This window comes from Carcharodon carcharias, chromosome 5 (genome assembly GCF_017639515.1).
Source record: "Carcharodon carcharias isolate sCarCar2 chromosome 5, sCarCar2.pri, whole genome shotgun sequence".
NCBI lineage: Eukaryota > Metazoa > Chordata > Chondrichthyes > Lamniformes > Lamnidae > Carcharodon > Carcharodon carcharias.
In genome coordinates, this window is record NC_054471.1 from 192,501,409 (window position 1) to 192,517,524 (window position 16,116).

Here is a 16,116-nt window from a genome sequence, read left to right on the forward strand (position 1 = left end):
AGGGGGTGCAGGGCGGGGCACCATTTTAGAATAAGAGGTCTCCCATTTAAGACAGAGATGAGGAAAATTTCTTCTCTCAGAGTGTTGTTAATTTCTTGAATCCTCTACCCAGGATCATTGGATATATTCAAGGCTGAATTAGATAGATTTTTGATCTATAAGGGAATCAAAGGTTATAGGAGGTAGGCAGGCAAGTGGAGTTGCCACAAAACAGGTCAACCGTGATCTTACCTAATGGCGGAGCAGGCTCAAGGGGTCAAATAGCCTACTCCTGGTCTGATAACTTATGTTATTTCTTATTTTCATTTATAATGAAGGCATAAAACTATTATTCAAACAGGTGAACCATTACCTTCTGTAAATTAATGGTAAAAGGAACATATTAATCAACCAAATGCTCATGTCCCATGGCACCATTTCAGGAGCAACAAGCTTATTCTTAAAATGGCCAGCCAACATGGAAGGTAATCCACGTATACTCCTAAACATAAACCTCTAAACAATTGCCTACTAAGGTAAGAGTGAACCATACCTACAACAATTCTACCCTTGGGCCTTTCTCTTTTCTGGCATCTAAAATCTGAAACCTGGCCCGGTGGGGGGGGTGGTAGAAGAGAAAGAGGTGGAAGAACAGGAAGATAATGATGAAGAAGAAACGCTGTCACTTGCTTTCACACTGACATTGTGCATACTTTACAGGATAGCTTACAGACAGAATCTGTATGTAGTTACGACCAGGTGAGAAGGGATGAACTGGCTTCCCTCCATTCAACCTCCTCGACTGGTTACAACAAAGGTTTAAGTTTCTTTTTCACGAGGATATGCCTTTTCCAAATCAGAATTTTTGTAACTATTTACTGCGAGCAATAAGGAGCCAATCAAACAAGGTCTTCTTGAGTCAAAGAAAGAGCAAATTTATTAACCACTAAACCCAAGGGAAGAAATAATAAAAACGTGACATCACACAAAGGTATCAGAAATAAGGGAAGTTAGAGTCCAATAAAAAAAAGTTAAAAGAATATACGGTTAAGGGTGCTTAGTCCTTGAGGCGTAGATTGTTATATGTTGCAGCCAATTTGGGTTGGCTAGTTTTGTGGTTATGGTCAGATGTAGATGTTCCAATTATTGTGAAATCTTGGTTCACTGGTAGATTTCTAGTAATGTTGGCTTCCAAACTAAGTAATAAGCTTGTGCCAAAAGAGAGAGAGAGTCCAGCTCTCAGCCTGTCTCTTCTGCTGAAAACTTTCTTGCAATCTCTCAGCAGTGGCTGCAGCCTGGCCTTTGATACTTTGCCCACTGTGTATGTCTGTGGCAGCCATTGTTTCAATATCCAGCTCTTTGCACTTTTAATATTTCTTCCTTAGGCAATGTCAAGTTTTGATGGGTTTTTGAATTCTAGGAAATGTCCCTCTCTTCACATTCCCCTGAGGGTGTCTTGTTTGCTTTAAGTAGTTTGTTCTGTCCCATTTCAAATTGCAAAATATCCAGTCAGTTGAAAGTTTGAAAATCATATTTTCAAAAATAAAGGGGCATAGCATTCTGACAGTGTGGTGAGACATTGGGCATGAGTGACCTACCTGCATTCAGGGCAGGGGACAAGGATAGAACAGGTGCCAGTTCACCAGAGGGCAATATTGCACACGGGTTCCACTGCAGAAGATAACATTGATCACTTCAGTATGACAGCCTACACAAGAAGGCTGATGGGTATGCACAATGAAATGCTTGTCGCACTGGTAGGACTGGATGCATTGTCAAGGAGCTAACATCAACTTGACATAGGGATTTGTGCATAACTTAAGAGCCCATCCTTTACAACATGGAAGGGATGACCAATTCTATTAGCACACTTGTGGTCCCAACTATCATGGAGCGCATGATGATTGATGTCTCAGCTTCCATTATAACACATGCAGAAGCCTCTCAACTTCTGAGTGCTGCAGCGGAAGCTCACGCTGAGGTCTTGCAAGGCATCACTTCCACTGCCATGCAAGCTCAAGCTGCTGCCATTGTGGCTGTGGATACCAGTGTTCAAAGTGACTTGAACAGTGTCACAGTAGTTGAGCAATCTGTGCTCCAACAGATTGTGAAGCTTGCTGAGGCCCTGCCTTGATCGAATGCAGTGTCCTTGTGGAGTATAAGCCTGCTGCCCTCTCTTCGGATGACAGCGTTTGGCCTCCAACCACTGCCACACCATCAGTGTCCCTGCTGATGCCTGTCAGCCAGCCAGCACCAACCTGCCACCCATGTTAAGATAGTGCAGTCCAACCCTGGGCCTTCTAGGCTCTGCCTGCTTCTCTATGGCAAGAGAGAATGACATGTATTTTAGCTCTCTTGTGATACAGAGCCTTGGTGACTTCTCTTGTTCAACAATGATTTGTGAAATGGGAGATGTTGCCATTATCATCTGCTCCAGCCTGGAAGGTGCCAGATGCATAAACGTTCACAGTCACAATCTTCTTGCGCATCATTGGCAATGCTCTCCTCTCTCTGCTCTGAGGCTCACCACTGCACTTGCAACTTCCCAACAATCTAGCCCTTGGCCTACAAATTCATCATGAAATTTTTGCAGTTACTGATTTGCTAACTCTCTACACTATCGTTGATGCCCTTGCCCCCACAAAAACCATTACACCCTCTCTCACCCTAGTCGTTCCCCGACACAGAGCCCTAACCTCACTCCCTTAAGTCTAAGGGATGCAGATTTGACTGTTTTTGGTAGATAATGGATTTTATCTGGATGGATCACAAAGTGTTGTTGGCTCCTGTTCTCCATCCCTAAAACTGCCCACTATTCAAAGATTATCCAGGCAGACAAAGAGTGTTCTAATGAAGAGTCATATGCTCTTGAAACTCTGTCTTCCTCTCTACAGATGCTGTCAGACCTGCAGAGTTTTTCCAGCGATTTCTGTTTTTGCTTGAGACAAAGAGAACAGCCAGCTTCTCTTCTCTACCAGGAATACTCTTCTTAAACCACTTCCACCTGCCTCCTCCACTTCACATCCAATAATAATTGCGAGGAACTCATGCACTTGTCACAAAGAGCAAGACCCCCCATCTGTTCAAATATCCTGTTGCTTCCCTCCCCCTAACTCACCGGAACAAATTAACTTCCTCTGAGGTTTCCCGTGCCTTAACCCTGAACTCAGGTCTTTCTTTCATTTCTTTTCTACTTCCCTCATGCCCTCCCTGAACTCATCTTGCTGATGAAACTCTACATCTTTTCCTAAAGGCTCCTATATTAGGCGATATCATAAACGGCTCTTTCTCCTAAGTACTGTTCCCCTCTCCTTCAAATCTGCCATCATCACCCTTCCCCTCAAAAACCAACCCTTGACCACCTCCTTTCCTGCAAACTACCATCCCATTTCCAATCTCCCATTCCTCTCCATTTGTTGCCTCCCAAATCCATACCCACCAAGGTAATGAAACAGCCCTTATTAAGGTCAAAAATTACATCTTATGTGACTGTGACAAAGGTAAACCATCCCTCCTTGTTCCCTCTCAGCATGTTTGCAGCTTTTGACACAGTTAACTACAAAATGCCATTGCAAAGTCTCTCCCAATGGGTGGGACTGCACTCGCCTGGTTCCATTCTTATTTATCCAACTGTAGCCAAAGAATTACCTACTATGGCTTCTCTCGTCTCTCCCTCATGCTACCTCTGGTGTCCCCTAAGGATCTACTCTTAGCCCCTCCTATTTCTCATCTACATGCTGCCCCTTGGCAGCATCAATAGAAAACACAGAGTCAGCTTTCACATGTATACTGACAATATGCAGCTCTAAGTCACCCACACCTCTCTTGACCCCTCCATGGTCTAACTTGTCAGACTGCTTGTTCAAAGGCCAGTACTGAATGAGCAGAAATTTCCTCCAACTAAATATCAGGACAAAAGAAACACTGTCTCAGTTCATGTCACAAACTCCATTCCCTAGCTAGGAATTCCATCCCTCTCCTTGGCAACTGTCTGGGGCTGAATAAAAACCGTTTGTAGCCTTGGTATAATATTCGATCCCGAGATGAACTTCTGACCATATATCTGCACCATCACTAAGACTGCCTATATCGATTTCCGAAAAGTTTCCTGGCCTCGTCCCTTGTTGCTGCTGAAACTCCCATCCGTGCCTTTGTTACCTCTAGACTTGACTATTCCAATGCACTCCTGGCTGGCCTCCCTTGTTTTACCTTCTGCAAATTTGATGTCATTCAAAATTCTGCTGCCCATGTCCTAAATCGCAAGGTCCTGCTCACCCATCTACCCTGTGCTTGCTAACCTACAGTCACCTTTGGTTACACAACGCCTGGGTTTTAAAATTCTCAGCTTTGTTTTCAAATCCTTCCATGGCCTTGCCCCTCCATATCTTTGTAATCCCCTCCTTCCTTATAATGCCCCTAAGATATCTGTGCTCTGCCAATTCCAGTCCCTTCAGCATCCCCAATTTCAATCACTTCCCCACTGGTGCCAAGGTCCCAAGCGCCGGAACTCCCTTCTTAAATCTCCCCGCTTCTCTACTTCTCTTTCTTCCTTCAAGACGCTCCTTAAAATCCAGTTTGACCAAACCTTAGGCCATCTGGATCTCCTATGTGACTCAGTGTCAAATTGTGTTTCATAATGCTGGTAAAATTCCTTGGGATGTTTTATTAAAGTTGTTGTTGTTAAGGTTCAGGAAGGAAAACTGCCTCACTGAATACCCTGTGTGGATACCGCAATTTCCTCTTCCTCCCTCTTCCAGCAGTTTGTCCTGTTCCATGTCATATTTGCTTGGTCTCTCTGTCATCCTGTAGTCTAGGGAGAATCCGTACTACTGTACCCATGGCTGGGAGCAAGTAGTTTGTGCAGAATCCTTGAATCTAGGATAAGATTGTTCAAGACCTGCCACACGACTCCCTGTTAACTTTAGCAAATTTAAAGACCTCTCCGAAAGGCCTCCTTCTGTGCTATAAATCTTCCTGTGTTTCTATTAAAGCACAAAACCTTTTACAATCACAGCAAGAGCCAGTACATATCAGTCAGCAAGTAACCTGATTCTCCCTTTAAATAGTGTGGTTAGGGGATCCTTCCAGCTGAATGCATGTCCAGCTGTGCTTGTTTCAGGGGTGATGTTAGCTGGAGTTTTGAGCTCCAAGATGGCAGCACTGGCATCAAATCAAAGTTATACGCTGATTAATGTCATAAGCTGCCTATTGTGCATACTTCTGGCAGCTGGTTCCAAAGCATTTGTGCCAACACCCTCCCCATTATGCCATCCAGTGTGGTTCGCATCAGCAATGTTGTCAAAACAGCACTTCTGGCGCTGAAATCTGGGACCTGAGTATTTCTTGGTGTTTTTGTTAGCTGGTTATATAGGCTCTGTGGGTCAGGTGGCTATAGAGAATTAGAGATTATGAAAATTAGTAGAATATACACCTGCCCTCAATCTGTATCTCTTTACTCTTCCACCAGCATCTTCATTTCAGCAAGCGGGAAGGCAGCAGACTTTTCCAGAATTACTGTCGGCAATGTTTACTATCTGCACGATCAGCTTTCCTTTCATAAGCTAAAATGTTCTCCATTTCCTGACATTATTTTGAAGCTGTTGCCAAGTCAAGGGGATCAGAATGTAGCTGGTGGGAATGGGAAGTGGCACTAAAAATAAGTCGTTGGAAAGTAGATTATTCTTAGTGAACCTGAGTAAAGGTTCACGACATTTGCTTATTTTAAGGTTTTCTTCAACTATTTCCTGCGGCATGCCTGTGATGTTATACTTACTTTTGGGATTGAATATGTAGAATAAGATGTAAAGGAAGAAAATATAAAAGGACAAAATCAGGCACCATAATTAGAAATTAGATCTTGACAATTTAGAATTGCTTAATTCTAGCATAAAAAGTGTCTGCCTCCAAAAGACAGTCAACTTTCAACTTTCTGAGCTGTCATTTCAATCAGTCTACAAATTTCACCAGTTCTTGGCCAGGTGGGACACACTGTGGAAACGACTTCCTCTGCAGAAATAGGAAAAACTGCCAATTATGTCTCATCTTGCATCTAGTAAACCAATCACAATGTAAGAACACTATAATCTGGACCACATTATATTTCATCCTGAAAGAAGCTAAGTGGATGAAACAAAAGGGTATAAAATCTGGAATCAAATGGTGAGTCAAGGATTTCTATAGAGGTTCTATGTTCGCTGACAGAATACTCTGCTGAGTCTCACTGTGTCACGTTGTCCACTGGCTAATTCTCAGTATGGGTCCCTCACCGTGCTTTCACCAACCTGTTCATACCAGGAAGGTTACCCCAGAAGTAACGGGCTCGGTGGGCAGCGGAGACTTCCTTGGCATCTATCATCACAGGATTACACTGGCACAAAAAGAGAAAAGAATGAGCTTATTAATTTCATGAATCTGGCAATATTATGTTTTGAATGGAATCTTCTCCCATCCCACATCATCCACCCCAACTCTCGGATCACCTGCTTAAAAATTAGAAAGGACATTTATCAATTTTCCCATCTGGCATAGAGATTTGTCAGTTGGGGCAAAATGTGAATTTTGGCATGCTGTCCCCATGAATTTCAGTCAACCATGAGGGGCATGCACCTGTATTCTCAACAAACGCTCCTTGCTGGCAAAGGTCAATGCCAAGAGTGTGGTTTCACAAAATTACCCTTTATATATAACTTATATAAATGACAGATAATTTAAGTTGAATTAATGCTTTGATATGTCACAAAGTTTATATTTCCCTGATACATTCTATGGTGCCTTACAACGTGTCTGCTACAATAAGCTTTTCTTTTTAAGAGAATTTTAAATCAACACAAAAGCATGAAATAGTTCAGCAGGTTGGTGCATATGTCACCTTGTGAGGACAGAAAGATTTGGTGGACCGGGCAATGCCACTATATTTAAAAAGGATTCTATGGCATTATAAATATTATAGCTGTAATCTTTATCCACTGCATTTCATGTGGCTGCAATGATGGAAACAGAATTACAGTCAGGAAACAACACGTAGCAAATATCAGGGCGTGCTTCTCAAAAGCAGGGGACATTACCAACCACTCTAAAATACACAGACTGTTGAAGCAAAATAAATGTTATAAGACAAGCATGCACTGCAGTCGATGAATTAATGGAGCCACCATATTGCACTGTTTGATTTGGATACCTTGTTGCTTCAATATAACTTTCAAATACAGCTAAAATTGGGGCTTTAAAAAACTTGGAGATTTGGGAAATTATTTTATATGTGAATTTTTTCTTCATTTATTCGTTCATGGGATGTGGGCATCACCGGCTAGGCCAGCATTTATTGCCCATCCCCAACTGCCCTTGAGAAGGTGATGTTGAGCTGCCTTCTTGAACTGTTGCAGTCCATGTGTTGCAGGAACACCCACTGTGCCGTTAGGAAGAATGTTCTAGGATTTTGACACAGCAACAGTGAAGGAACGGCGATATAGTTCCAAGTCAGATGGTATGTGGCTTGAAGGAGAACATGCAAGTGGTGGTGTTCCCATGCATCTGCTGCCTTTGTCCTTCTAGGTGGTTGAGGTCACAAGTTTGGGAGATGCTGTCGAAGGAGCTTTGGTGAGTTATTGCAGTGCATTGTCCAGATGGTACACACTAATGCCACTGTGCATTGGTGATGGAGGGAGCGACTGTTTAAGGTGGTGGATGGGGTGCCAGTGAAGTGGGCTGATTTGTCCTGGATGGTGTTGAGCTTCTTGAGTGATGTTGGAGCTGCACTTATCCAAGAGAGTATTCCATTACACATCTGGAGAGCACCTGGTAGATGGTGGACAGGCTTTGGGGAGACAGGAGGTGAGTTACTCGTCACAGAACTCCCAGCCACTGATCTGCGCTTGAAGCCACAGTATTTACATGGCTAGTCCAGTTTGGTTTCTGGTCAATGGTAACCCCCAGGATGTTGATAGTGGGGGATTCAATGATGGTAATGCCATCGAATGTCAAGGGGAGATGGTCACATTCTCTCTTGCTGGAGATGGTCATTACCTGGCACTTGTGTTACACAAATGTTATTTGCCATTTATCAGTCCAAGCCTGGATATTGTGCGGGACATGGATTGCTTCAGTATGAGGAATCGCGAATGGTGCTGAACATTGTGAAATCATCAACGAGCATCCCACTTCTGACACAATGATGGAATGAAGGACATTGGTGAAGCAGCTGAAAATGGTTGGGCTTTTGAGACTACCTTGAGGAACTCCTCCAGTGATGTTCTGGAACTGAGATGATTGACCTCCAATAACCACAACCATCTTCCTTTGTGCTAGGTGTCACTGCAACCAGTGGAGAGTTTGCCCCATGATTCCCATTGACTTCAGTTTGCTAGGGCTCCTTGATGCCACACTCAGTCAAATGCTGCCTTGATGTCATGGGGAGTCATCCTCATCTCACCTGTGGAAATCAGCCCCTTTGAACATGCTCGGACCAAGGCTGTAATGAGGTCAGGAGTTGATTGGCCCTGGCAGAACCCAAACTGAGCATCAGTGAGCAGATTATTGCTGAGTGAGTGCCACTTGAAAGCACAGTTGTCGACTCCTTCCATCACTTTATTGATGATCGAGAGTGGACTGACTGGCCAGTAATTGGCCGGGTTGGATTTGTCCTGCTTTTTGTGCACAGGGCATACCTGGGCAATTTTCCACATAGCTGGGTAGATGTACTGTATTGTAGTTGTACTGGAAGACCTTAGCTAGGGGTGCGGCAAGTTCTGGAACACAAGTCTTCAGTACTATTGCTGGAATGTTGGCAGGGCCCATGGTTTTTGCAGTATCCAGTGCCTTCAGGCGTTTCTTGATATCACATGGAGTGAATCGAATTGGCTGAAGACTGACATCTGTGATCCTGGGGAACCTCACGAGGAGGCCGATGTGGATGACCTGCTTGGCATTTCTGGGTGAAGATGGCTTCAAATGCTTCAGCCTTCTCTTTTGCACTGATGTGCTGGGCTCTCCCATTATTCAGAATGGGGATATTTCTGAAGTTTCCTCCTTGTGTTAGTTGCTTAATTGTTCACCACCATTCACGACTGGATGTGGCAAGACTGCAGAACTTAAATCTGATCCGTTGGCTGTGGGATTGCTTAGCTCTGTCTATCTCATGCTGCTTCCACTGTTTGGCACGCAAGTAGTCCTGTGTTGTTCAATTCCAATATAAATCAAACCTGGCAAAATGAGGGCAGCTTTATCATTCTATTCCCCTATCTAGTGATACATAAATATCTAAGAGACATGAATCCATCTAATTAGACACATTCTCATCGGTATTTTTTTCTACAACCATAGATTTTAAAGGCAATCATTTGCTTGATTTTTTTTTGTTGTTTTCCTGTGAACACATTTAATTTCATAAAGAAAAGGATACTGATTTCTTTCCTCACATATCTTAGATCATCACTTTTACTTTAACAGAGATCATAGTTATCATGTACACTTCCATTCTGATTGAAACAGAATGCTAGCAATGGAACGAGGCTGGAGATTTCTGACAAAATACACTTAGAAATTAATAATATTTCTCCCAGTTGCACTGGAGCACAGACCATAAAGCATGTCGGCATTTTCTATGTCTGATTTGCCCCTTTAAGGTCTTTCTGTAGCACCCACAATACAATTGCTAAGAAGGTGAGTAGCTGGGACACTCCCAGAACTCTGCTAATGCAGTGTCACAGACAGGAGCTGGGAAATGCATAATACGCAAGAGTGACTAGGTCTCCAATCTTATCATTTTGCATTGTGGATTTATTATAAATGGTTTGCAATTTAATTCAGATCCACTTGCAGGAAAATTATGAAGGCTGTGAAATATAAATGTAGCAAACTGACTTATTGGACAGAAGTTCTGATTTCATGATTTAATCTGTCTTTTTTCAGGACCACAGGGATAGAGTTTAAGGGAATAGCTGTTTCTGTTTTGGCTTCTTGCTTCGAAGAAACTTACCTCTAAAAAGCGGGAGATGTCCCTCTTGTCACTGACTCCCATTGCCACCACATTTTCAAACAGCCAGAAGAATGGCCTATTGTCTCCTTCTTTAGGCCTTGTTTCATGGAGAAGACGATAGAACTCAAAAAACAGGCGGCCTGTGCCTTCTGTAAAGTAAACAGGATATAACACATTGAAAGCTGTCCTTTTGGACACCTTGCCGCGAAATTTGATATGACCCCAAAACAGGCACGGCAAGCATGATGCACAATTAACCCATGTCCATTGCCTCCAATGTAGGCAGGACACAATCTTTATGCTGCCTTCTCATTAAAATGATTTCTGCCTGCAGCCAGCGCTAACTGCATTGCTGAATGCCTGAGCAGAGGGCCCAAAATTGTGAGGGGTCAGCACCACTTGAAAATATCCTACCCTACTTAGTTGCAAAACAGAGCGTGAGCTAGAAGAACACTGATTGGTGGCACAACATGGCAGTGAGCAGACCCCAAGGTTTTCTGCGCTATACTGGAGGCCTTGGTTGAGGAGGTGCAGATAACATCAGAGGACAAGAGGTGTTATATATCTGCATTAGGTCAAAAGGATCTCTGAACAAACTCTTAGAAGACAGTGGGAGCGGGTAACTGTGGTGGTCAATGCCATGAGTCCAGCCTCAAGGACCTTGATGCAGTGATATAAAAAGTTCAATGATCTAACGCGAGTTGTCAAGGTTAGTGAATATATCTTCAAATGCTATATCCTAACTGCACTATTAGACTCACACACTGCTCAATGCCCCACCACATCCCCATCACTCAGCTTCTAACCATTTCTAACATTCACAACTCATACATTTCACCTCACTCTCACACACTTTATTGCTGCAAGACTCACACCCACAAATCACAGCTTGCGCACACTTCCAGCTATTCAACCATGATAGCCACTTCAACCAAACAGATTGCACCACACTTGCAGACACACTTCCTTGCCGTTTCCTTTAAACAGAAGCAGCAGGAGCTGACCGGCAGGGGAGAAGCATGCCTGCATGTCCTTACAGCAATGGAAAGGACAGTGCTCACCATCACTGCAGGAACAATGACTGAGACCCTGGCCAGCAGTAAAGTTGATGACAGCATCCTCACAGCTCATCCTCCCTTTCTCACATCCCATTTCTCCTCATCCCACAATCCTTTCTGGTTTACAAGCTGCTGATGTGGAAGCATGTGCCTCTTGCTACCCCCACCCCCCCCACCGCCAAATCCCATCCCTGCACCACCACCCTATCCTTGTGACTTACTCCCTTCAGATACCCAAGAACTGCAGCCTGGCCAGGAGGTGGTGAAAGAGATGGAAGAGCAGGGAGACATGATGAGAAAGAAACGACACTACATGCTCTCACTCGCTGACACCAGCTCTGATATTGACACTGCATTTATTTTAGAGGATGGCTTAAAGGTGGGATCTGCACATGGAAAGACATTGGACAGGACAGCCCTGTAGCTAGGGCAAGGGACAATGTTTGTGCAGGTGCCAGTTTGTTGGAGGGCAAGTTTTCACATGACTTCTGCTGCAGAGGACTCAGATGAGGACTTCAATGGGATGTCCTACAGAAGAACACTAATGGGTATGCCCAATGAAATGCTTGGTGCACTGGCAATGCTGCCAGAAAGCTTGCTGTCACGGTTAGGGAGCATGGAGGAGTCTGGCTTCAACTTGGCACAGGGCTTTGTGCAGAGCTTGGAGTCCATCCCTTACCACATAGAAGTAGTGCCTACATCCATTCGCAAATTTGTAGACCCAAACACGATTCATTGTCTGATGGCCGGTGTCTCAGTTTCCATTGCAGTACAAATAGAAGCCACCTTAAACATGGCTAATGCAGTGGAGCTCAGCCCAGCTGCAGGTACCAGTGCGCAAAGGGGCTTTCAGGGGGTCACAGCAGTCCAGCAATCTGTCTTGCAACACATTGTTAGGATTATTAAGGCACTGCCACTAGGGAGTAGCAATGGCACCGAGAAGCACAAAGCTGCTGTCCTCTCTAAGGACGACAGTACTTGATTTCTAAAAACCTGCCACTCCACCAGTGCCCTTGCTGTTGACCATCAGGGACCCAGCTGGTGGAAAGGTAGCGGAGTCTGAAGCAGAGGCTCCTGGGGCAAAATGTTGACCTCCAAGGCCACCTGTAGTCTCCTCCACTGAAAGTCAGCAGCCTTCCACCAGAGATTTGCAGCTACTGGGGTAGCAGTGTGTAAGAGCACAAGGACAAGTAAAGGCATACTGTAAACAAGAACTATGGGAATGCACAAGGGTGAGTGGTTTGATTGCCAGATTTGGTTTGGAATGTTTGTTTCACATTGATTTTTGTTTCGCATTGTGGCCAAGAGAACGCTGTGACAGTCAGTAACAAAGGGAAAGCAAAGTGTTTGACTGCTGGTTAATGGAAAATTGGGATTTGCATTCGCTGGTACCACAGTCAGATGAGTCAAATAGGGGGTGCCTGGCGAAAAAGAGAATGTATTGGTTGCCTCCTCACATCTTCCTCCCCCTCTTGCTCCTGCTGCTTCTTAGTTGTACAGGATACATGTGGTGGCAAGGGCTGTACCCTCATGATGGTGAGGTTGTGCAGGATGTAGCAGACCACAACAAGTTGTGACATGCACTCTGCCAAGAGCTGCAGAGCTCCTTCAGAGCGGTCCAGGGAACAAAAATGTTGTTTAAGCACCCCAATGGTCTTCTCAATGACATTCTGTGTGGCAGCCTGAGTTCTTATATTGACATGCTTGTCTGTATGTGTCGGTTGCACACCACCGTCAGGAGCTCTGTGGTTAGTGGGTAGCCTTTGTTGCCCAGTAGCCTCCCCCTCTGGTTTATTGTGGTGGCTCAAATGCAGATGGCACAACGGACTGCCGCAGAATGAAGGCATCATTTGCTACTGCCAGGCTACTGGGCATTGATTTGCATGATTTGCTGAGTATGATCTCACATCAGCGAGACACTGAAGGAGTGGAATCCCTTCTAGTTGCTGCACATCTCAAGAGCTGACATGCATCACCCATAAAGCAATGTGTGTCAGTGAGTGACACCCTGCATCATGGGAATCCTGTCATCCTCACAAAGATGCATCCTCCAGCTGTTGCCCTATTCTGACAAAAGAGAACAACATTTATGCAGCTCTCTTCGATCAAGAGCCTTTGAAACCTCTCTTATGCAACAGTGAACACCAAACTGCAACATGCTGCAAATACCGCCTGCTTCAGCCTGGAAGGAGCCAGACGCATAGAAGTTAATTGCCACAGTCACCTTCATAGCCACTGGCACTGAGGCCCTCAACCTGCTCAACCCCTCCCATTGTGCTGTTGGGGGTTCCATCCTGCTACTGAATGTGGGTTCAGGGTTAGGAGAGAGCATTAGTTGGAGCATTCCGGTAGAAAATGGCACCATTATAGCCAAATCAGTGCTACATGCTGACTTCGGTCATGATCTCCTTACACTGCATGCTTCTGGTACATAATCCCTCTGTGTACAGATGTCATCATCAAAATAGTGTATGGCAAGGCCAGCACCTAAAGCGTGCACGAATGTTATTTTGGACCTAGAATGGCAGCTGTCTGCTGCAATTTTGCAGCCCTCAACAGCTACTTGTTCCAAGTAGACACAATTTCGCAGTAGGATTGGTATCTACTATACTGGCTATGGACAATGGTAGAAATAACAAGATAACACTGTTACTACAGTTCGGGACACAGTTCGACAACTGACTTTAAACAGTATCATAGCCGTTAGGTATAATTTTGAGCAAGTTGATATAATTTCAGGACTGAATATGTTAGACACGCTGGAGTGTATAGTATGAATTTATATCTCACACTTGCTACGACTGCATCTGACCAGGGCATACTGTACTTATAAATGGGGTAGTTTAAAATCCTATGACCAACAGGAGAGGGTTGGATTGGGGTGGGTGTGGGGAACTAAATCAGAAAATATGCAAAACCTGACTCCAACTCATCATAAGTGCACTGACTTCTGTTCTAACAGTGGTGGGTCCACTCCTTCAATATCTCAGTGGTGTAACCTATTCTGGAGATGTGGTTCTGTGATTATATGTTAAAAAGGCTCTGCTCCTGAGAATTTTGCAACCAGTTAAATGTAACTTTGGCCAGTTGGGTTTCCCAGAGCCAAGGAAACTGTCAGCTAAAGGGAGACTGGAGCAGCCAAATCAAGTGCTTTTTAGAGCAGTGTTTGTGGGTCAAGAGGAACAGAAGTGATTGCCCCAGGATTTTCAATCAATCTTCCTGCCACGATCAACTGACCCTACTGACCTCCAATCCCATTATCTCCTCTGTCAAACCCCTTTCGATTGCTGCTCTGAACAACCTCACCCCAACCCAGTGTTCTCTCCAAGTCGTTCAATCCTTCCTGATTGCTTGTCCCACATCCCAACAACGCTGTAATTTCTCCTAGTAACTCTTTCACTCCCAAATGCAAGTCTAATTCCCCCCTCCAACTCCAAAGCTTTTCCCATTGCCCCACCCCCTCCACCACCCACCCACCCCACTCCTGAATGCCAGTCCAAGCCCCCTCCAGCAATCCCAGCATGCTACCTGGTTGCCAGAGACAAGCCTGGTTGCACACATCTGCCTGGCAGCTTGTAAATTTAGCTGTCTGCCAGGTGGAAAACTGAGTGAAAAATTGATAACGAGCTCCTGCTGTTAAATTTGGCAGGCCCTTCATGTCCCCAGCATTTCCGGGGTTCTCCCCTCTACCCGAAACACAAGTGCCGCTCCTCCCTCCCCATAAATATTGGGCCAAAGTTTCAATTGCAGCTGTTAGTTCAACCTCCATTGTCCCAATTAGCACTGAGGTCATGAAGAATTTTGGCCAGAGAGTAAAAGATTGAACAAAGAACAAATCTAGGCTCATTAATGTCTGGCCTAATTTATTTCAACTATTAGCCATGTTTACTGTCATGACTGTTGTACAGCTGACTATGTAGAATGTCACTTCTCCACAGTCACAAGGAAAAGTGTAAGCAGAAATAGAAGGCACAAAATTCAGGAGTGTGGCACCTGTTTTTTGGGTATTGTGAGTGGCCTTAAAAGTCTAAAATGGCATATGCGGTGCACACACACATTTCAGGTGCACATCACGCTGGATGCCATATTGATAAGGGAGTTAGCACGCACGCGGTACCCGCCCGTGGGTAAAATGCAGAGCAGGTACATCATGACATTGATTTATAGCATTAATTTGATGCCAATAGTACCAGTTTAGAGCTCAAAGCTCCAGCACATGTTCTCACTCCACCATGCACAGCTGAACATGCTTTCAGCATCGGGAAGGACACCCTAACTGTGCTATTTCAACTACTTTCAGGTTAGTTGCTGATTGATTTCTACTGGCTGTTGCTACAATTGTACAAGTGGTTTTTTTTCCAGTTGCTTCAAGTAGCTAAATTCTACAGGGAGTGGTGTGGCAGTTGCTGAAGGACTTTTGCTGACTTCAAGGTTTCTGCATAAACCAATTGTACCCAGACATGGGTGCAGTAGTAGGCATTCCCTGTGGAGCACAGCATGACTTGGAAAATGAGCAGAGGGCAAGCAGAAGAGGACAAGAAGCTAGAAGAGAAGGAGGGGGAGAAAAGCTCTCAGGAGGGGGCGATATTCATCCAGGCTACTCAGGGAGCAATTCTCCTACCTGAACCTCAGTGATGAACAGTGTGTGGGATGTCGGTGCTTCAGTGAGGAGATCCTCACTGAGGAGTGAATTGGCTAAGATAGATTGGGGAACTTCATTAAAAGGCATGATGGTGGATAGGCAATGGCTAATATTTAAGGAACGAATGTATGCATTGCAACGGTTATATATTCCTTTCTGATGCAAAAACACAACAGGAAATGTGGCCCAACCATGGCTAACAAAAGAAATTAAGGATAGTATTAGATCCAAATTGGAGTCATACAAAGTTCCTGGAAAAAGTACAAGCCTGAGGATTGAGAGCAGTTTAGAATTCAGCAAAGAAGGACCAAGAGATTGATTAAGAGGGGAAAAATAGAGTACGAGAGTAAAATTGCAAGGAACATAAAACAGGACTAAAAATTTCTTTAAGTATGTAAGAAGAACAAGATTAGTGAAGACAAATGTAGGCCCCTTACAGACCGAAACAGGAGAATTTATAATAG

At 44.4% G+C, this 16,116-nt stretch overlaps 1 protein-coding gene across 6 annotated transcripts in view; it reads right to left on the minus strand.

Moving 5' to 3' along the window:
* Positions 1-16,116, minus strand: part of dnmt3ab (DNA (cytosine-5-)-methyltransferase 3 alpha b) — a 620,530-nt gene that overhangs the window by 65,048 nt on the left and 539,366 nt on the right. For 3 of the 6 annotated variants that reach the window (XM_041188736.1, XM_041188734.1, XM_041188732.1), the window contains 2 exons: positions 9,953-10,101; positions 6,246-6,346 (listed from right to left, as the gene is read on the minus strand). In XM_041188736.1, the coding sequence (XP_041044670.1) occupies positions 6,246-6,346; positions 9,953-10,101 (250 nt within the window). Of the gene's footprint in view, positions 1-6,245; positions 6,347-9,155; positions 9,177-9,952; positions 10,102-16,116 lie in introns of those variants that run through there. The other 3 variants (XM_041188735.1, XM_041188733.1, XM_041188737.1) reach the window with 2 other exon arrangements.